This window comes from Dasypus novemcinctus, chromosome 6, assembly GCF_030445035.2.
Source record: "Dasypus novemcinctus isolate mDasNov1 chromosome 6, mDasNov1.1.hap2, whole genome shotgun sequence".
NCBI lineage: Eukaryota > Metazoa > Chordata > Mammalia > Cingulata > Dasypodidae > Dasypus > Dasypus novemcinctus.
The window spans coordinates 42,209,638-42,233,343 of record NC_080678.1 but is presented as its reverse complement, the minus strand read 5'-3'; the positions used below and the strand labels follow the sequence as shown (position 1 = coordinate 42,233,343).

Genomic DNA, 23,706 nt, shown 5'->3' with positions numbered 1-23,706 from the left:
ACTACATACTATATGATGACACTTATATCATTTTTTTTTTAAGACAAAACTATTACCACAAAATTCAGGATAATAATTACTTTTGGGGGTTAATGATTAAAAAGAGAAATGAGGGGAGTTTCTGGGGAGCTAGGGATGTTCTCATGATAAAGCCTGCACTATGGGAGGGAAGGAGAGGATTTGAAGCAAACATGGCAAAATGTTAAGATTTGCTAAACCCAACTGATAGGAAGATTATTGATTATATTATTCTATATTTGTATGGATAATCAACATATCTCATGAAATTTTTTTTAAAGAAACCAAGTAGTTTAATCTAATCTTGCTACAACTTGACATAAATACCACAGAAAATCAAAATACATACTAAAGGTTAATTTTCTCATCCTATGATTTTTGCATAGATGGCAAGAAGAGGAAAAAAATATAGCTTAGGCATGTAGAGTGAGAAATAGCCCCAGAATTTAAATGCATATACCAGGCAACTAAGCAAAAGAATGATATAGACAAGATTTCCTACCCCTCAAAAAGTATAATTTTTATAATGTATTTATAGTCTGCAATTACAACTTTTACCACTAGATGGGACTCTATTTGTAAGGTGATATGCTTAGTGAAAGGAATGGAATCTGAGAATCCACAGCTGAAAAATCAGTTAAAGAAAAATGAACTACAAGTACTTTTGAGGCATGTTGAACCTTGAATCTGCAATTTTTAAGGCAGTGAAAAAAACACTTGTATCCTACAGATATGTCTTTCAACTGACTGTTACCAAAACTGCATACCCACAAAACTAAATGTTTCCTCTCTAGTGAATTGCTTAACTGGATTTGTTCTCCAAGAACCACAAGCTTGGCAACATCTATCAAAATATGAGCTATATTTAAAGTTGTTTAAACCTGACTTACTACCCTGAGAGAAGTATGCACCCTTAATGCTTTTTCAACCCTGTCTGACACATGGTTTTAAAAGACTGTCTGACACATGGTTTTAAATGTCTCTTAAGATAAGGAATACATACAAGTACAGTGGTACCTTGGTACTCATCATTAATTTGTTCTGGGAGGCGCAACAAGTACTAAAAGCGATGAGTACCAAACAAATTTTACCTATAAGGAATAATGTAAATAAATGTAATGCATTCCCAAACCAAAGACAATGCACATTTTTAAGGCAATATATAAAAAGAGAAGGTTGTATATCATTATATGAGAAATAAACCTAAAAGTTAATAAATACTTAGATTAAATAAAATAAAAACATCACTTTATCTAAACTGAGAAGAGCCCATGGCCTAATGGGATGGTGGAAGGAGAGTGGTGAGGAGGAGATGTTACATGGAGTGTTGTTTGGTAGGAGAGCCCTCCCCTCCAAAAGAACATCTGGGTACTTGCACTTCAGGTGTTTCTCTTTTCTGCTTTTTTTCAACTTGAACCACAGGCTCTAACACACTCTTGTCACCTTCACTAAAATGTATCCAATGAAGATTGCTTCTGTCTTCTTTTCAGAATTCCTTGAAAGTGAAATTGTTTGGTATTCAATAAATTCACATTTCTGCTTGCCAGAGCTTTGTTCAGATAGTACTTCTCCACAAAGTTTTGAACTTCTGCCCATTTTGCACACATTTCTTTTATCAAGGAACTGGGGACATCTTCCCTTATCTCCTCCTAACCTGAAGAAACCTCTTCAGCCACCTCTTGTTGCTTATCCTGTAGTTCTTGCAGCAACTCAGTACTGAGCTCTTCACCATGTTCCTCCACTAACTCCTCAACATCAGCAGCATCAACCTCCAGACCCATGGATTGGCCCAAAGATAAAATATCCTGCACAATTTTACCTTCTGTATCTGCAGGTTTGGGGTCAGCTTCAAACCCTTCGAAGTCTCTCTGACTCACAGCTTCTGGCCACAAAATCTGGCCTGATGCCTTTTCCTTCTTTGTGATTTAGGTTCTACTTGGTAACCTTGAATAAAAGGTTCAACTTGGACCAGCAGAATATCTCTGTCTACATATAATAACAGGAGTTAAAAATGCTTTTTGACCTAAATCAAGGGGCAAATGGAAAGGACAAATGAGTTTATATGGCTATGAGTCTCTAAAAAAGAACCGGGAGGTTATCAGAGGGGTTGCCCTTATGCACACCTGAGCAGAGTCCCAGAGACAGATAAAGTAGATACAACCCCAGGTATTGGTTCTTCTGAGGGCTACAGAGACCCACAGGTTTTATGGTCATGGCAGATGGAGTTCAGTGCCATGTCAGTTGGCCCTTCTTTGGAGTTAATGTTTCTGTGTGATGGAGCTGGACTCAGATGTGATCTCTTTTCACAAGCCTTTCCTGTTACTTTACCAGAATTGTAGTTGGTGCTGGGGTTTAATATATACCCAGGGGATCTGAAATCTCTGGACTGACCATATGACAGCCAGGCCCTGAGCCTCAACAGACTTCAGCTCCTACACTCTGGTTTATTGGGCTTATCCCACTAGCTAACATGGAGTTGAAGGTCAACCACCACACCATGGAGCCAAGAGTGCCTACAACTGAAAGCAGGAGGACTGCATTTGGCATCTCTGTGGAATCTAAGCCCCCTCTTGACATAGATGTGGAATGGACACAACCAATCCAAGGTCCACAGGATGGAGGAATAGACTATGGATTAGAGTGGACTTACTGATATTCTATTCATGAACTATTGTGATTAGTAATCGAAGAAAATGTGGCATTGGTGTGGAGTAAGTAGCCATGGTGGCTGCTGGGTGTGGGGAATGGTAGGAAGAGGTGAGATGTGGAGGCGTTTTCGGGACTTGGAGTTGTCCTGGGTGGTGCTGCAGGGACAATTACCAGACATTGTAGGTCCTCCCATGGCCCACTGGATGGAACGTGGGAGTGTGGGCTATGATGTGGACCACTGACCATAAGGTGTAGCGACGCTCAGAGATGTATTCACCAAATGCAATGAATGTCTCATGATGATGGAGGAGAATGTTGCTATGGGGGGACTAGTGGGGTGAGAGAGGTGGGGGGTATAAGGGGACCTCATATGTTTTGAATGTAATATTAAAAAAATGAATAAAGACAAAAAAAATTTTTTTTTTTAAATAGGTTCTACTTGGCATTTTTTTCCCAAAAACTCTGGTCTCATCACAGTTAAAAACTTGGTGGGGATTAAAACCCTCAGCCTCTACATCATCTTTTTATTTTTTTAAAGATTTATTTTTTATTTATTTCTCTCCCTTTTCCCCCTGCCCCATTTTCTGTGTCCATTTGCTGTGTGTTCTTCTGTGCCCACTTGCATTCTTGTCAGTAGCAGTGGGAATCTGTGTCTCTTTTTGTTGTGTCATCTTGCTGCATCAGCTCTCCATGTGTGCAGCGCCACTCCAGGGCAGGCTGCGCTTCCTTCACGTGGGATGCGCTCCCACGTGTGGGGCGCACTCCTTGCATATGGGGCTTCCCTACGCAGGGGACTCTCCTGCATGGCATGGCACTCCTTGCACGCACCAGCACTACACATGGGACAACTGACCTCATGGGTCAGGAGGCCCTGGGTTTTAACCCTGGGCCTCCCACATGGTAGGTGGACGCTCTTATCAGTTGAGCCAAATCCGCTACCCTTGGAAATTCACTGACGAATTCATCGGCACTCTTTCTATTAGCACTCACTGCCTCACCATGCCTCATGAACTGTGGATGTCAGTCCTCTTTTTAAAATTATCAGACCAGCCTTAGCTGGCTTTAAAAACTTCAACACTCTCTTCACTCAGTTCCAGCTTGTTTTTCAAAAGATCATCATGAAACACTTTCACTTTTGCATATATCATAGCTTCTAACACAATGTTGCCCAGTAACTGCTATTTCTTTACCCAAATTAATAACAGCTTTTCAACTTCCTCAAGTGTTTAGGAACCTGATTTGTTATTGCTTTAATTCCTTTGGCAATATCAGCCTTTTTTATCACTTCTTTATTCTTGATGATGGTGGAGACCATTGTTCTAGGCATACTGTATTCCCTAGCAAGATCAGTAATGCAAATACCTCTCTCATATTTACTTATTATTTCTTTTTTTGCTCAGTGGTGGTATGAAGTAATATTCCTTTCTACTCAGAGCTATCACTGCTCATTTTCTTAGGACCCATGATGAGAAAAAAAATGCAAAAATACACAAAATAACCACTGAAGCTAAGATAAGACCACAGTGGGATGTGCACAGGGCAAGAGCGTCTGCATAACTAATGCATTACCCTTTGTTTTGCCTGGAAAGCATATCAAGTCAGGAAGGAACTGACACTGACAAGTTCTAACTTGAGCATCAAGTACCAAACAAACAATGAGCACCAGGACAAAATTTTCACATCAAAAGGCGTCAAGTACCAAATTCCATGAGTTTCAAAGAGTTGAGTACTAAGCTATGACTGTCTATTTTTCCCTCTTTCTACATATCAAATTTAAAACTGGCATCATTGAAGTTGGTGGGTTACCAGCAAGATGGGTTACCAGCAGCTCTAAATGCAGCCACCCATGAAAATTCAGCCAGGGTTCCCACTTCTGCCACGTCCGCTCAAATCGACATGGTCTGATGCAGAAATATGGTCTCAACATGTGCCGCCAGTGTTCCATCAGTATGCAAAGAATATAGGCTTCATCACGTTGGACTAATTGAACTTCCTTGAATGGACTGTCCAAAACATCTACCTAACTAAAATACTGTCTTTGTATGTAAAATAAAATTTTTTTTAAAAAAGTAATGAAACTTTTAACCTTAGTACTGTGCTATGTCAAGTAACTGCTGTTCCTCTTAGATTTAAATCCAGGAGGAGGGAAGTGGATGTGGCACAAGAAATTGAGTTCCGGACTTCCGGCAAGATGGTGGCTGAGTGAGCTTGCCTTGCCGTCTCTCCTGGGAAGAGGCAGCTGGGCACCGCTGGAGGTTCTCCGGGACCAGGCTTTTTCAGGATTTTTTCAGGGCAGGAAGTGTCTGGACATCGATTTGGTGGGAAGGTAACGGAAAGGACTGGTCTATAAGATATAATTTGGGACTTTTCAGGAGGGGGAGGCAAGATGGCGGCGGAGTGAACTTCCCGGTTACTAGCTCCTGGGGGGAATCGGCTGGGAGGCGTCGGAGACTCTTTGGGACCGGCTGTTTCGGGATTTTTCCTGGTCCGGAGGTGTCTGGACATCGATTTGGAGGGAAGGTAACAGAGAGGATCCATCTGTGAAATATACACGGAGATCCCAGCTACGTGTGGAGGACCCCCTCCTTGGGTAGGCGGAGCCGAGGCAGCTAGCACCGCGGCGGGTGGCGGGCGGGAGAGCCGAGCCGCGCTGTGCCTCGGCGGGCGAAGGAGACAAGCCCAGCGGAGCCTAGCCGTGCCGCGGCGGGCGGCGGGTGGGAGAGCCGGGCGGCGGGTGGGAGAGCCGAGCCGCGCTGCGCCGCGGCGGCGGGCGGTGGGCGGGGAAGCCGAGTCCGGCCGAGCCCGGCTGAGCCGCGGTGGGCGGGGGGGCCGAGCCCAGCCACGCCGCGTCGGGCGGCGGGCGGGAAAGCCGGCCCAGCCGAGCCCAGCCGAGCCGCGGCGGGCGGCGGGCGGGAGACCGGAGCCCAGCTGAGCCCAGCCGAGCCTGGCGGCGGGGTTTCTGTTCTTTGTTTTTTATTTTTTTTTATTTCTTTTTATTTTTTGTTGTTGTTGTTGTTGTTGTTGTTCTTTTTTTTTTTTTTCAATCCTCTCTTTCTTGTCCCCAATATTCTTCTTATACTATTTTACCTTAACAATACAATAGGTCCTACAGGAAATACCTCACATTTGCTGGGTTTCCTCACCCTCCACTGCCTCATTTCTCTGTGAATAGATTTAGCCTATCTACACTATCCCCTTTCCCCTACAACTTGATATCCTCCACCATCTGCTATCTCTCCTATATTCCATCTCCCTTTCTTTGATCCACAAAGTGTCTAACTCTTAATTTCTAATACCTTTGTTTAGTTTTCCATCTGGTATTCGTCCCTGAAACTATTACCTTTCTTTTCTCTTTCCCTCTCTCACGAAAACAAGAGCCTCTTAGTACGTACCACATTCCTCCCATATTCAGTCGTCTACCTCATTATAGGTACTTTCCTACTACTATAACTCTACACAATTTACATGCTCTAACCTCCATCCTCCCAGAACTCATATTGTTGCTTTGTAAACATATATCACCAATACTACTTCACACTTTTTCCTTCCTTACACAATTGACTTTCCCCAGCACTAATACTTTCCTTTAAAGTGAGCTTAACTAGCAATAAGAAATTGGAATAAGAAGAACAAAGTGACAAAGGGAAGATATAACACTTACGCAAAAACAACAGCTAATTAATCTCCAAGACTAGACAAAGAAGCTAAGGAACTGATTAAACCCGTCAAGAAAAAATGTTGACAAGACAGCAACAAAAATCTACAAACCAAACCAGTAATCAGGAAAACATGGCTGAATCCAATCAACAAACTGAAAATCAGGAAGGGGGGCAGGACTTCGCACAAGCAATGAAAGATCTCAGAACATTTATCACCGACAAATTTGATGAAGTAATGAAAGAGGTTAACAGCGTGAAGACAACACTTGGAGGGGAAATTGCAGACATGCGCAAAAAAATAACAGATATGATGGAAATGAACACCACAATTCAAGAAATCAAAAATACACTTGCAGCAAATATCAGCAGACTAGAAGAGGCAGAGCAGAGAATTAGTGATGTGGAAGACAGTGCATTGGAAATCAAACAGATAGTAGAAGTGGTCAATAAAAAGGTAGAAAAAATCCAGATAGGACTTAGGGACCTGAATGATAACGCAAAACGCTCAAACATACGTATTATAGACATTCCAGAAGGAGAAGAGAAGGGAAAGGGGTCAGAAGGAGTGTTGCAGGAAATAATGAATGAAAACTTCCCAAATCTACTGAAAGAGACAGATGTACATATCCAAGAAGCACAGCGCACTCCACTGGTCATAAACCCCAACAGGCCCACCCCAAGACATATACTTGTCAAATTATCCAATGCTCAAGACAAAGAAAAAATTCTAAAAGCAGCAAGAGAAAAGAAAACCATCACATACAAGGGAAACTCCATAAGATTAAGTGCTGATTTCTCATCTGAAACGATGGAGGCAAGAAGGCAGTGGTATGATATAGTCAAGGTACTAAAGGAAAAAAATCTCCAACCAAGAATACTCTATCCAGCTAAACTAGCATTCAAAAATGATGGAGAGTTCAAAATATTCACAGATAAACAGAAACTGAAAGAGTATATCAACAAGAAACCTCCCCTTCAAGAAATTCTTAAGGGAATTCTGCAGGAAGAAAGGAAAAAACAGGACAGTCAGAGATGGAGGAGAGTGTAAAAGCAACAAGAAAGACAAAAATAGAAGGGGAAAATAAAATAATACAAACAAAATATAACAAACACAAATCCAACCAAAATATGGCTACCATAAATAACTCTCTAAACATAATAACACTGAATGTCAACGGATTAAACTCACCTATCAAAAGATTCAGACTGGGACACTGGATAAGGAAATACGACCCATCTATATGCTGCCTACAAGAGACACATCTTAGACCCAGAGACTCATGGAGGTTGAAAGTGAATGGCTGGAAAACAATCATACAAGCAAACAACAACCAAAAAAAGGCAGGAGTAGCTATATTAATATCAGACAAAATAGACTTTAAATGCGAAACAATTGTGAGAGACAAAAAAGGATACTATATTTTAGTGAAAGGGACAATTTGTCAAGAAGATCGAACAATCATAAATATTTATGCTCCTAACAAGGGCGCCTCTAAATATGTGAGGCAAACGCTGGAAAAACTAAGTGAAAGAATAGATGCATCTACAATTATAGTGGGGGATTTTAATACACCACTATCAACTCTGGACAGAACATCTCAAAAGAGAATCACTAAAGAAACAAAACATTTGAACAGTATATTAGAAGAGCTGGATCTAATATACATATATAGATCATTACACCCAAACACAGCAGGATATACATTTTTCTCAAGCGCACATGGAACATTCTCCAAGATTGACCATATGCTAGGCCACAAAGAAAGGCTTAATGAATTCAGAAAGATCGAAATCATACAAAACAATATCTCTGACCACAGTGGAGTCAAGCTGGAAATTTGCAAGGGACAGAGACCCAGACTTCACACGACAATTTGGAAATTAAACAGCACACTCTTAGAAAAACAGTGGGTCAAAGAGGAAATCTCAAAAGAAATCAATGACTACCTTGAAACAAATGATAATGATAACACAACATACCAAAATTTATGGGATGCAGCAAAAGCGGTACTGAGAGGGAAATTTATAGCCATAAATTCATATATCAAAAAAGAAGAAAGAGCAGAAATTGAAGAATTAACTGCACATTTGAAGGAATTAGAAAAACAACAACAAAGTAACCCAACAGGAAGAAGAAGGAAGGAAATAACAAAGATAAGAGCAGAACTAAATGAAATAGAAAATAAGAAAGCACTTGAACAGATAAACAAGACCAAGAGCTGGTTTTTTGAGAAGATCAACAAAATTGACAAACCTTTAGCGAGACTAACAAAGAAAAAAAGAGAAAAGATGCAAATACACAAAATAAGAAATGAGAAAGGTGATATCACCACTGACCCCACAGAAATAAAGACTATCAGAAGAGGATACTTTGAAAAACTATATTCCAACAAAAATGACAATTTAGAGGAAATGGACAAATTCCTAGAAATACATAAGCAGCCCATACTGACGAAAGAAGAAATTGATGATCTTAACAAACCAATCACAAGCAAAGAGATAGAATCAGTCATTAAAAATCTCCCAACTAAGAAGAGCCCAGGGCCAGACGGCTTCACAGGTGAATTCTACAAAACATTCCGGAAAGAACTAACACCAATCCTGTTGAAACTATTCCAAAAAATCGAAACAGAAGGAACACTGCCTAATTCCTTCTATGATGCCAACATTACCCTAGTACCGAAGCCAAACAAAGACACCACAAGAAAGGAAAATTACAGACCAATTTCTCTAATGAACCTAGACGCAAAAATACTTAACAAAATACTTGCTAATCGTATTCAACAACACATTAAACGAATTATACACCATGACCAAGTGGGATTTATTCCAGGTATGCAAGGATGGTTCAACATAAGAAAATCAATCAATGTAATACACCATATAAACAGATTGAGAGAAAAAAACCACATGATTATATCTATAGATGCAGAAAAAGGCATTTGACAAAATACAGCACCCCTTCCTGATAAAAACACTCCAAAAGATTGGAATACAAGGAAACTTTTTGAACATGATAAAGAGTATATATGAAAAACCTAAAGCCAACATTGTTTACAATGGCGAAATCCTGAAATCCTTCCCTCTAAAATCAGGAACAAGACAAGGATGCCCATTGTCTCCGCTCCTATTTAACATTGTCTTGGAAGTACTGGCTCGAGCATTGAGACAAGAACCAGATATAAAAGGCATTCAAATTGGAAGGGAAGAAGTCAAAATTTCATTATTTGCAGATGACATGATCCTATATATAGAAAACCCTGAGAGATCTACAACAAAGCTCCTAGAACTCATAAATGAGTTTAGCAAAGTCACAGGTTATAAGATCAATGCGCAAAAATCAGTAGCATTTCTATACACCAATAATGAGCAAGATCAGGAGGAAATCAAGAAACAAATACCATTCACAATAGTAAATAAAAAAATCAAATACTTAGGAATAAATTTAACTAAAGAGGTAAAAAACTTATACATCGAGAACTATACAAGATTGTTCAAGGAAATCAAAGAAGACCTAAATAAATGGAAGAATATTCCCTGTTCATGGATAGGAAGACTGAATATTATTAAGATGTCTATCCTACCAAAACTGATCTACACATTCAATGCAATCCCAATAAAAATCAACACAGCCTTCTTTAAGGAACTAGAAAAACTAACTATGAAATTTATTTGGAATAAAAAGAGGCCCCAAATAGCCAAAGACATATTGAAAAAGAAAAACAAAATAGGAGGAATCACACTTCCTGACTTCAAAACATACTACAAAGCTACAGTAGTGAAAACAGCATGGTACTGGCATAAGGAGAGACACACAGACCAATGGAATCGAATTGAAAGTTCAGATATAGAACCTCATGTATATAGCCATATAATATTCGATAAAGCCACCAAACCCTCACAACTGGGAGAGAATGGCCTATTCAACAAATGGTGCCTGGAGAACTGGATAGCTATATGTAGAAGAATGAAAGAGGATTACTATCTCACACCTTATACAAAGATCAACTCAAGATGGATCAAAGACCTAAATATAAGAGCCAAGACCATAAAGACCTTAGAAAGCAGTGTAGGGAAACATCTACAGGACCTTGTAATAGGAAATGGCTTCATGAATATCACACCAAAAGCACGAGCAGCAAAAGAATAAATAGATAAATGGGACTACCTCAAAATTAAAGCCTTCTGCACCTCAAAGGAGTTTGTCAAGAAAGTAAAAAGGGAACCCACACAATGGGAGAAAATATTTGGCAACCATATATCTGATAAGAGACTTATAACTTGCATATATAAAGAACTCATAGATCTCGAAAACAAAAAGATAAACAACCCATTTAAAAAATGGGAAAAAGATTTAAACAGACACTTCTCCAAAGAAGAAATACAAATGGCTAAAAAGCACATGAAAAAATGCTCCAAATCCCTAGCTATCAGGGAAATGCAAATCAAAACAACAATGAGATACCATCTTACTCCCATAAGATTGGCAGCCATGAAAAAAACAGTAGAATACAAATGCTGGAGAGGATGTGAAGAAAGGGGAACACTCATCCATTGCTGGTGGGAATGCAGAAGGATCCAACCATTCTGGAGGACAGTTTGGCAGTTTCTCAAAAAATTATCCATAGATTTGCCATATGACCCAGCAATACCACTGCTGGGTATATACCCATCAGATCTGAAAACAAGGACACAAACCGATATATGTACACCAATGTTCATAGCAGCATTGTTCACCATCGCCAAAAGTTGGAATCAATCCAAAAGTCCATCAACAGATGAGTGGATCAATAAAATGTGGTATATACACACAATGGAATACTACTCAGCTGTAAGAACCAATACACTACAATCGCACGTGATAACATGGATGAACCTTGAGAATCTTATGTTGAGTGAAGCAACCCAGGCATTGAAGGACAAATACTATATGACCTCAATGATATGAAATAAGTTAACTGCCTCAGAGAGCTAGAGTCTGGAAAAGTGGCTTACTGGAAATCGGGGGGTGGAGGAAGGCTGTGAGTTAATGTCTGTAGGGGTGGAATCTGTGATGAGCTGGGGATAAGTATGAGCACAAAGAAGGGACAAAATGGGGGCAACGGGTTACCTTCGGGTGGGGTTTTCTGGGTTTGAGGGGGGCTGGGGATGGGAAGAGGGGTAATATGGTCCAAGAAATAGGTGGGAGGGAGGGGCAACATACAAACATGGGAGAGTGACAGAAGTTCATTGAGAACTAAATGTTGAGTAAAACGTATCAAAGTATAAGTAGGAGGGTTACCTGGTTAGGACGCTCAGGGGGTATGGTCTGATGCGGGACGGACTCCGGAGGGAATAGCTGAAGGCTCATTTTGCCAAGGTGGGTTCTACCATTGGGTGGGGTGGACCCATATCCTGGGGAAGACTAATGCCGTCGAATAGAGAGAACTGTATCTCTCGTGAGAAAGGACGGCTCCCAGGGCATTAGATTGGCAGGCGTTGTGGGCCCTAAGGGGAGGGGAAAATGGACGTGCAATGGATGGAACAAAGGTAAATAAGGGGGCAAAAGAGGAGTTATGTGAGAGTACACGAGGATGAATATAAAACAGCTAATATTACACCAAAACATATAGGGGACGACAGACTAATAATGAAAACCATAAGACAAAACATAGGATAACTAAAAAATTTAGAAAACTGTACAACCTAAAGTATGGACCACATAGTAAGCACAAATGTTACCTTGTTTGAAAACTATAGTTTCGGAATCTGTACATCAGTTTCAGGAAATATGATATGAATAAGTTAAAAGATTATTGCTGTGGAAGGGAAAAGGTTTTATGGTGGATCTGGGGAAATACTGTATATTGTATATATGAATTTTGGTGATCTAAGACTCTTCTGAAGCTGACATTATGTTGGGATGCACTTTACGGGAAGTTTTGGATCACAGAGTGGTTCAACAATGGCAGCGGAGGAATACTGATATGGGATGTTATTGACAGGATATATATGGTTGACAGGGAGTTATACAGGGCATATGCCCAGGGTATATGGTAATGTCTATATATACTCATAGTGGAAACAATTAAAAACAACAGCTGCGGGGGTACTGGGCTCCTGGCCGGGGGGTCACTGTTGTGGGCCCTGGGAGAGCAGCGGCAATCCTCCAGGTGCAACGGCAAGAACCAGGAAGGAAGGAGGGCCCAACAGTGGGCTCTTGATACTAATGGCTACACTTTTGAGCCTATACACCTGCAATAAGAACAAGGCCTAGAGTAGCATTGTGCCTGGGGGTTCCCTCCTGACAGCCTTCATGTTACTCAAATGTGGCCACTCTCACAGCCAAACTCAGCGTGTAGATGTGATGCATTCCCCCCAGCGTGGGACACGACACCCGGGGATGAGCCTCCCTGGCACCGAGGGATCACTACCACATACCAGCTGAAGAAGCAACTAGAAAATGACCTTGAATTAAAGATTCAATGCGGAACAGCAGAATATACCTGTCTACATATAATAACATGACTTCGGGAAGCGGTTTGACCTAATGTAAGGGGGAAATGGAAAGGAGAAATGAGATTATAAGGCTGTGAGTCTCTAAAAAAGAGTCTGGAGGTTGTCAGAAGGAATACCCCTATGTACAACTGAACAGAGTCTAAGAGACAGATAAGGTAGATACAACCCCAGGTATTGGTTCTTTTGAGGGATAAAGAGACCCACGGGTTCTATGGTCATGGCAGAAGGGGTTCACTGCCATGACAGATGGCCCTTCTTTGGAGCTGGTGTTTCTGCGTGATGGAAATGGACTCAGAGGGGATCTCTTTTCACAAGACTTGCATGCTACTTTATTGGAATTGTAGTTGGTGCTGAGTTTAAGATATATGTAGGGGATTTGAATCTCTGGACTGATAATATGACACCCAGGCCCAGAGCCTCAACAGACTTCAGCTCCTACACTTTGACTTATTGGACTTACTCCACTCAGCTAACATGGAGTTGAAGAAGGTCAACCACCACAACATGGAGCCTAGAGTGTCTACAACTAGAAGCGGGAAGAGTGCATCCAGTACCCATGTGGAATCTAAGCCCTCACTTGACATAGGTGTGCAATGGACACAACCAATCCAATGTCCACAGAGGAAATGTGAAATGGGTGTGGGAACAGTAGCCATGGGGGCTGCTGGGTGTGGGGAACGGGAGGAAGAGATGAGATGTGGAGGCGTTTTCGGGACGTGGAGTTGTCCTGGATAGTGCTTCACGGACAATTACGGGACACTGTAGATCCCCCCAGGACCCACTGGATGGAACGTGAGAGAGTCTGAGCTATGATGTGGACCATTGACTATGGGGTGCAGTGATGCTCAGAGATGAACTTACCAGGTGCAATGGATGTATCACGATGAAGGGAGAGAGTGTTGCTGTGGGGGCAGTGGGGGGCGGGGGCGGTGGGGTTGAATGGGACCTCATATATTTTTTTTAATGTAATTAAAAAATAATAATAATAAATAAATATTTAAAAAAAAAAAAAAAAAAGAAATTGAGTTCCCACCTACCACATGGGAGGTTCTGGGTTCAGGTCCTTGCGCCTCCTGGAGAAAATGAGCAAGACAGCAAGCTGGTGCGACAGGCTGGCACAGTGAGCTGAAGCAAGAAGATGACAAAACAAGGAGACACAAAGAGGAAACACAATGAGAGAGACAAAACAGGGAGCAGAGGTGGCTGAAGTGATTGAGCACTCCTCTCCCACATGGGAGGTCCCAGTGCCTCCGAGAGAAAGAGAAGCAGACAGCACACAATGAATGGACACAGACAGCAGAAAGTGGCGCAAACAACGGGGTGGGAGATAATAAATAAACAAAAAATAAATCTTTGAAAAAAAAATCCAGAAGGGTATTACTCTAACTGATACTTATAGTTGTAACTAAAAGCTACCCATGGGAAGTGGATGTGGCTCAACTGATAAAGCGTCCGCCTACCATATGGAGGGTCCAGGGTTCGATCCACAGGGCCGCCTGACCCGTGTGGTGAGCTGGCCCACGCACAGAGCTGCTGTGCGCAAGGAGTGCAGTGCCACACAGGGGTGCCCCCACATAGGGGTGCCCCACATGCAAGGAGTGCACCCTGCAAGGAGAGCCACCCCGCGTGAAAAAAGCATAGCCCCCCAGGAGTGGCACTGCACCCAAGGAGAGTTGACGCAGCAAGATGACGCAAAAAAAAAAAAAAAAGACGCAGTTTCCCAGTGCCACTGAATAATGCAAGCGGATGCAGAAGAACATACAGCCAATGGACACAGAGAACAGACAACGGGGGGGAGGGGGGGTTGGGAAAGGGAGAGAGATAAATAAAATCAAATAAATTTTAAAAAATAAAAAAATAAAACCTACCCTGTTTAAAAGACTAAAGTGCAATACCCAGTCCTAGAACAAGGTCCAAAAAAAATTACTTTACATTAGACCTAGGCAGAAAACTCCTGAAAATTATATTTATTTCAAGATCATTATAGTCACCAATTTTTTAAACCTCAAAGAACTACATATCAGTAGCCCCAAATTTAAAAATAGAGAGTAGGCTCACAACTCCTCTAATAAAAATAAAAAATAAATAGGGAAATGAGAAATGTGAAAGTTGCTTATTCAAAGACCCATTATGGTTTGATTGTGGGAAAAATATCAACAAACAATATACCTCTGGAATCTTTGCAAGTTTGAAACTACAAATACCATACACCTTCATCAGCATGATTCAAAGAATAATATATAAATAAACAACAGTTAAAAAATCAAATATAATTTAACAGTCTTGCTTCAGGTTCTTTAGTATTCCTGGAAACAGTCTTTCATGTTAGAATGCACAAAAACTTTCACATACTTACAAGCAAATAAGTGTGCCAGTGCAAATTTATCTACCAATCACCTTCTTTTTCCCTGTTTTGTCCCTGTCCCTACTCATTCATTCACAGCCTATATATACTACCTAATATTCTTCTGAAGAGTGGTTCAGAGAACACTACAAAAAATGGAGTGCTCTCTCTTTAGAACTTGCAGAAAAGTGATTATGCAAGTTCACCAGAATTTATTACTTCTTATTTCCAAATCCATCCTTAATTGCCTACTTTGCAAAAATGGAACCACAGTCTTTATTTTTCCTTTGCCAATGTTAAATTACAATGTAAACAATGTTAAATTAATAGTAAAGGACACCAGAGAGAAACTATAGAATGAGGGGGCATTTCCCTTCTTGGTTCCAGGAAATGCCTTTATCCAAATTGCTGCAGCATGGGCAACTTTTCCAGCATCTGCCCCCTGCAGCACGGAAAGCTCCTCCTGTACCAGGCTCCTCCTGTACCAGGCTCCTGCAGCATGGGCAGCTTCTCCAGAACTAGGATCCTGCAGTGCACAGCAGTCAGCAGCACCCAGAGCCCCCTTCCTCCCCCCACACTTCCCCATGAAAAGCTTTCCCTGGTACCCTAAAAGGTAGATTTCCAGCAGTTCCATAAGGTGAATTTCCAGCAAATTCCATCACAACAGTAACTTCTCTGGCATTCAGAAAGCCACAGACATGCCTCTGCCACAAGAATTAGGTTTCTGCCCTGGGAGGCCTCTTCCTTGCATTCTATCTCAGCCGTAAGGGTTGTGATTGCTTCTACATATATATATATATATATATATATATATATATATATATATATATTCTTTTTTTCTTTTCTTTTTTTAATCTCTCTCCCCATCCCCCCATCCCGTTGTCTGCTCTCTGTGTCCATTTGCTGTGTGTTCCTCTGTGTCCACTCGCATTCTTGTCAGCGCCATTGGGAATCTGTGTCTCTTTTCTGTTGCATCATCTTGCTGCATCAGCTCTTCATGTGTGCAGCGCCACTCCTGGGCAGGCTGCGCTTTTTTCACACGGGGCAGCTCTCCTTGCAGGGTGCACTCCTTGTGCGTGAGAGGCTCCCCTATGTGGGAGACACCCCTGCGTGGCACAGCACTCCTTGCACACCTCAGCACTGCATGCGGGCCAGCTCACCACACAGGTCAGGAGGCCCTGTGTTTGAACCCTGGGCCACCTACATGGAAGGCGGACACTCTATCAGTTGATCCAAATCCACTTCCTGTGACTGCTTCTTATGACTACTATTACTATGCTCATTAGAGATCTCTTTACTTCTTTTTTAAAAACAAATCAATTTTTTGATACACATTAATAAAGCATACAATTTATTGAAAGTGTACAATCAGTGGTATTTGGTATAATCACATAGTTGTGCATTCACCACTTCATTATTAAAGCTTTTTCATTATTTCAATAATAACAAACAAAAAACAGGCAAATAAACAAGAAAATTCCTCGCCTCTCAATCTGTTTCCCCTGCTATATATAGGTGCTATTTCTGGTTATTCTTGCACAATTATTTATTTGTTTATTAACCAGTTTTATTGAGATATATTCCCATACCATATACCAAAGTGTATAATCAATGGCTTTTAGCAATTACAATGTTGTACATTCCTCATCTCAAAAATTTTAGAACAATTTCATTACTCCAAAAGACAGACTCCAGATCGCTTAGCATTTCTCTCTTTACTTCTTACTAGCCAATGCTTCATTACCCTAATCCTGTTATAGTTAATAACTATATTAAATGTTTTCTGTCCAAATTACTGTGCTGTTTCTGTCTCCTGATTGAACTCACTGATACACCATGTAATGCTAGCAAAACATCAACACAAAATAGATGGGCTCTGGCCAAACAGATAATAAAAGTGCAGCTAAGAGGGTTTACTCAAGGTGATCAAAGGGTATCTTCAGGAAGGAAGTGTTGAAAAGTGCTGATAACAAAGAAAACAATAACTTACTCAATTGTAATGCATTTCTCCCAAGGATAAAATATGCTAACAACAGATAAATATAAATGGTATATTCTTCACGTAAATTACTGAATTTGCATTTGGTTTATCAATTGGCTTCCTGAGGGCCTGGATGAAGTCAGTCTCCTCAAATCCAACAAATGGAAAAATAGTTTCTAGACATGCAGTAAAAATAACAACAAAACAATGCTGTTATCTAAAGCCTTCCACACAATCAATCAGTAATCTTTTTCTTTGACTTTTTTTTTAACATCACAAATGCTACATCAAAGGTTAGAGACAAGAAAGGTGGGATGTTTGGAGAGCAAATGGCAGCAAACACTAATTGTTCATTTTGCCCAATACCTTACCACAATTATTCTTAGCCTACCCAAATCTTACTCTTCAACATAACCTACTACTTTCCTTCTTCAGCAACCACAGTATTAGTATCATGCTTCTTTCCTTACTCATGTAAAATGGGATATTCTAATGCAAAAGTAGTGTGGTTCAGTGGATCCAACACAGGCTATGGCGTTGATAACATAGGCTTAAATCCTGAGTCTACCTTTTTTTTTTTTTTTGAGGTTGGGGGAGGGCGGACCATGTATGTGGGAAGCCAGCTCTCAACCACGGAACCACATCAGCTACCCTGAGTTGGTTTTTTCTTTTGTTTGCTGGTTGTTTTTTGTTGTTGTTGTTTTTAGGAGGCACCAGGGACTGAACCCAGGACCTCCCATGTAGGAAGCAGGCGCTCAACGGCTTGAGCCACATGCACTCTCCAAGTGTGCCATTTCTTAACCATTCCCAGTCTCAGTTTCCTTAGCTATAAAGTGAATATGTAATTACGCATGGGGTTGCAGAGAGGGATAAATAAGAAAATACTTGTATTCCACCCACACTTCTATTGCTGTATGGTTTCCAAACCAGAAATCCATTCAAAGTTTTCTGGTGCACTTACTGGAAGAACCTGGGAAACCAGGAAAGCAAATCAGATCTTGTTATGTCGCATTTCAGGTTCTCTCTAACCTTTGGATGTAGCATTTGTGATGTTAAAAAAAAAAGTCAGAAAAGAAACAAGACGCAGCAAAAAGACACAGAAAACAGACAACCGGGGGAGGGGAGGGGAATTAAATAAATAAAAATAAATCTTTAAAAAAAAAAAGTCAAAGAAAAGATTACTGGTTGATTGTGTGGATGGTCTTTAGATAGCAGCATTGTTTTGTTGTTATTTTTACTGCATGTCTAGAAATTATTCTTCCATTTGTTGGATTTGAGGAAACTGACTTCAGATTCTAGTAAAATGTCTTCATTTTACAGATGAAGACGGAATAAAACTAGACACTTACACGAGGTCATAGAAGGAAAACTGACAATCCTGTGCCACTACATTATATTTTCCAAAGCAGAATATGAAATAACCTGAACATGTCTAAAAAAGATTGTGAATCAAGAGTCTGACTCTTAGAAAATATATAAGGTCTATAAACATAGATTTGGAATCATCTACAAATGCAAAAATTGATAATCTGTGAGAATAAACTTAGCAAAGGAAAGAAAACATAAAATAATACCAAAAAAACAAACACTGGAAAAAGAAAAACAGCCAGACAAAGAAGGTACACTCAACTAGGTAAAAGAATCAAAATAGTCTCTGGAGAACAGAGGCATGTGAAAGAGAACCTTTTAAAAAGCTATTGTGGGAAGCAATGTGGCTCAAGAGATTGAGCTTCCACCTACCACATGGGAGGTCCATGGTTCAGTTCCCAGTGCCTCCTGAAGAAGACAGCGAGCTAGCACGACAGGCAGGTGCGGCAAGCTGATGCAACAAGAAACACAAGAAGAAAAAGCATGAGAGACACAACAAAGCAGGAAGCGGAGGTTACTGGGACCTCCTAAAGAAGATGAGCAAGACGGCAAGCTGACGCAACAAGAGACAAAAGAAGAAAAACATAATGAGAGATCAACAAAGCAGGGAGTGGAGGTAGCTCACGCAATTAGGTACTTCCCTCCCACATCAGAGGTCCCCGGTTTGGTTCCCGCTGTCTCCTAAAGGAACAAGGAAGATGAACAGACACAGCAAGTACAATGAGGGGGTGAGGAGAAATAAATAAATAAATATCTTTATTTTTTTAAAAAGCTATTGTCAAGGATAGCTACATAGCAGCTATGTAGAACAGGGGTTGCATAGAGAGATTGAGAGGTAAAGAATTTTCTTATTTGTCTGTTTTTTTACTTATTATTATTACTGAAGTAATGAAAATGCTCTAAAAATTATTGAAGTGATGAATACATAACTATGTGATTATACCAAGTACCGCTGATTGTACTCTTTGGATGAATCGTATGCTTTTTTTTTTTAAGATTTATTTTATTTATTTCTCCCCACCCCCTTGTTGTTTTTTCACTTGCTGTGTCTGTTCGTCTTCCTTGTTTCTTTTGGAGTCACCGGCAGCTGAAACTCGGGCCTCTGATTTGGGAGGTGGCCTAATCACTTGAGCCACCTCCACTCCCTGCTTTGTTGTGCCTTTCATTATGTTCTTCCTCCGCACATCTCTTGTTGCGTCAGCTTTCCATGCCTGCCTGTCGCACCAGCTCACTGTCTTCTCTAGGAGGCACTGAGATCCAAACCAGCAACCTCTCATGTGGTAGGCAGGAGCCCAGTCGCCTGACCATATCTGCTTCCCTCATATGCTTTATTAATATGTATCAATAAAATTGATTTGTTTTTTAAAAAGCTAATGTGAACAGTGAAAACTCAACACAAAGATCAGAAAAATGAAGATCAGGAGTTTGACAGGGCATTCTACTCTTACACAAGTATACCTAGTACTCAGGTAATCACACTCAGAACAATCTCAAGCCTATCTCTACGCCATGAAGAAATACTCTCTTGTCAGTAGACTATCTCTCATTGTCCCAACGATTGTCAAGATTTCCTTGTTAAAAACCAAAACTTGGGAAACGGATGTGGTTCAACCAATTGGGCTCCTGTCTACCATATAAGAGGTCCAGGGTTCAATACTCAGGGCCTCCTGGTCAACGCAAGCTGGCCCATGCGATGAGCTGGCCCACATGGAGTGCCGGCCTGTGCACAGTGCTGACCCACACATAGAGCTGGCGCAGCAAGATTATGCAACAAAAAGAGATACAGAGAAGAGACAACAAGAGACACAGCAGACCAGGGAGGTGAGGTGGCTCAAGAGAATGGCCACCTCTCTCCCACTTTAGAAGGTCCCAGGATCATTTCCTGGAGCCACCTAATGAGAATACAAGCAGACACAGAAGAACACACAGCAAATGGACACAAAGGGCAAACAATGGAGAGAAAGGGAGAAATAAATAATCTTTAAAAAAAAAAAAAGAACAAGGCTGCTTATAAGCAGCAGGATCACATGGCACCCATGTTGGCCCCTCCCCACTAGGTTCTGGAGGGAGCAGATAACTCTCATATACATACTGGAAGCATATATGTCTGACCCAATCTGCCTGGTGGCAGCCTAAGGGACTTGCCATCCCAGAACTTGTCCTGCAAGTAGAAAGCATTTTACAGACCTCTCCTATAGAATGCTATAAAGAGCAGTCAAGTCATGCTGCCTGGGGCAAGGAATTGCTGGCTATGGGACATGCAGTGTAATTCCCAACGATGAGGAAACTGGTTCCAAGGGGAGAGGGAACACTGAGAACCAAGAAAACCAATTTCTAGGGCTACAGACAAATTCCCAAAACAAGATGCGTGCACAGAAAGGATCACTGAGGCTCCTACACTTTGGCCTGGAGCTCTTCTCTAAACTCATTGTATGGACAAACCATGAAGAGTATGTGAACATGTCAAACTGCAAAGACTGGGAAAGATGTTTTCTTTTTCCTTCTTCTCTCTCTCTCTTTACCCCTCTCTCTCTCCCCCTCTGTCTGTTGGGGGTGGGGGTTGTTTTAGGAGGTACCAGGGATAGAACCCAGGACTTTGTACATGGGAAGCAGGTGCTCAACCACTGACTTACATCCACTCCCCAATGACAGTTGGTTTTTTAATTTGTTTGTTTTTTTAGGAGGTACCAGAAATCGAATGTGGTCCTCATATGTGGGAAGCAGATGCTCAACCACTTGAGCTATATCTGCTCCCCTCTTTGTCTGTTTTTTAGTTAACTCCTGGCATTCAAGGAAAGGTCTATCATAACACTACCTGGATACAAGCATAAGGAACAGATGCCTCAGAGTCTAAATCCAGGAATAACAAATTAAAATATCAAAATATTCAGGTTTCAACAAAAGGATACAAAACATACATAGAAAAAGAAATCATGGCCCAAGCAAAAGAGAATATTAAAGCATTAGAAACTATCAAAGAGGACTAGACTCAGGACATACTAAACAAAAACTTTTAAAAATCTTAAATATGGTTAAGGAACTAATGGAAAACATGAACCAAAAAACTAAAGGAAATCAGGAAAATGATAGATGAACATAGAGAATATAATAGAGAGATGGGAATTATGAAAATGAACCAAAGAGAGATGAAGATCACAGTAATAGAAATTTAAAATTCCCTAGACAGTTTCAACAGCAGATTGGATCTGGCAGAAAAAGAATCAATGACCTTGAAGATACGGAAATTGAAATCATTCAGTCTGAGGATCAGAAAGAAGAAAGAAGAAAGAAAAGTGAACAGAACTTGTGGGACACCATCAAGTATACCAATATACTCATTGTGGAAGTTCTAAAAGAAGAAAGAGAGAAAGGGGAAGAGAGAATATTCAAAGAGATAATGACTCAAAACTACCCAAATTTAGTGAAAGGCATGAATATACACATCCAAGATACTCAACAAACTCCAAACAGAATAAACCCAAATAGACCCGCGTTACAGCATATTATAACCAAATTGTCAAATGCCAAAGATAAAGAGAGAATTCTGTAAGCTGCAAGAGAGAAAAAATATGTCATGTATATGGGATCCTCAATAAGATTAACTGCCAGCTTTTGCTCCAGACAGCCGAGAGAGGAAGGTGTGCGTAGGCCTGTCAGCCGTGAGGCTGTGCAGCCCAGGGACACCCTGACACGGTGCAACAAAGCCTGAGTTTTAAAGAAGTATGACGATCATAATGCTAAATGTTTTCCCAAAAAAAATGGCTGAAAAAAGCACAACTATTAAGAGGTACCTAAAGTTATAACATACAGGTAGCTGCAGATCAATGTTCAGGTCCATAGCTGTGGTATTCAGAAATTCTTCTTAGCCTCAAGTGTGGTATGCAACAATCTTGGGAAAGAAAAATGAATTGGCCAAGAAGACAGATGAATAGAAGTAAATGGAGAAAATTAGTTTGATGTTGATAACCTTATCTCAGTTTAATACTTATATTTTTAATTTCTGAGCAATAGTCTGTTTTCTTTAAAAAAAAAAAAAAAGATTAACTGCCAATAGTTCATCAGAAACCATGGAAATAAGAAGGCAGTGGGATGACATATCTGAAGTGCTGAAAACAAAAAACTGTCTAACAAGAATTCTATATCAGGGGAAGCAGACTTGGCCCAGTGGTTAGGGCGTTCTTCTACCACATGGGAGGTCTGCGGTTCAAACCCCAGGCCTCCTTGACCCCTGTGGAGCTGGCCCATGTGCACTGCTGATGCGCGCAAGGAGTGCCGTGCCACGCAGGGGTGTCCCCTGCGTAGGGGAGCCCCACATGCAAGGAGTGCGCCCCATAAGGAGAGCCGCCCAGCGCGAAAAAAGTGCAGCCTGCCCAGGAATGGCGCCGCACACACGGAGAGCTGACACAACAAGATGACGCAACAAAAAGAAACACAGATTCCCATGCCGCTGACAACAGAAGCGGACAAAGAAGGAGACGCAGCAAATAGACACAGAGAACAGACAACCGGGGCGGAAGGCGGTGGAGGAGGAAGGGGAGAGAAATAAATAAATCTTAAAAAAAAAAAAAAGAATTCTATATCAGACTAAACTGTCTTTTAAAAATGGAGACAGTGAACCCTAATGTAAAGCATAGACAATATTTAATAGTGCAATTATAATAATCTTTTATCAATTGTAACAAATGTACCACATTAGTACAAGGTGTTAATAAAGAGGGCATATGTGAACTCTGTATTTTCTGCCTGATTTTTCTGTATAATTTCAACTTCTTTTATAAATATATATCTTTTTTAATGAGGGCAAGTTTAAGGCATTCTCAGATAAACAAAAGTTGAGGAGGTTCATCACCACCAGACAAGCCCTACAGGAGATACTAAAAAAGTTCTGAAGGTTGAAAAGAGAACAGACAAAAGAATGAAGCTGCAAGAAGATAGATCTCAGGTGAGGGTAACACACAGGTGAATATAAATGCCAATACTATTGTATTTTTTTATTTGTAACTCTACTTCTTACTTCTACGTGATCTAAAAGACAAATGCATAAAATACAGTGATAAAACTAGTGGATTTGGACTCATGATGTATAAATACGTAATTTGTGACTATACTTAAGTATAGTCTGCTTAAGACAGAGGGTAGAGGAGAATAGGAATATAGTTTGTTTATACTATTGAAGTTAAATTGATATC

The 23,706-nt window shown here is 40.7% G+C and overlaps 1 protein-coding gene across 5 annotated transcripts in view; it reads right to left on the bottom strand.

Annotated features, from left to right (window-relative positions):
* Positions 1-23,706, bottom strand: part of ARHGAP19 (Rho GTPase activating protein 19) — a 105,858-nt gene that overhangs the window by 68,798 nt on the left and 13,354 nt on the right. The window contains exons 2-3 of one of the 5 annotated variants that reach the window (XM_058298659.1): positions 14,285-14,553; positions 13,862-13,949 (exon numbers count right to left, since the gene is read on the bottom strand). The exons of 1 other annotated variant lie outside the window; for it this stretch is intronic. In XM_058298659.1, coding sequence (XP_058154642.1) covers positions 13,862-13,949; positions 14,285-14,553 — 357 coding nt within the window. Of the gene's footprint in view, positions 1-13,861; positions 14,194-14,284; positions 14,554-18,889; positions 18,969-23,706 lie in introns of those variants that run through there. 3 more of the 5 variants (XM_071215740.1, XM_071215739.1, XM_058298662.2) reach the window with 3 other exon arrangements.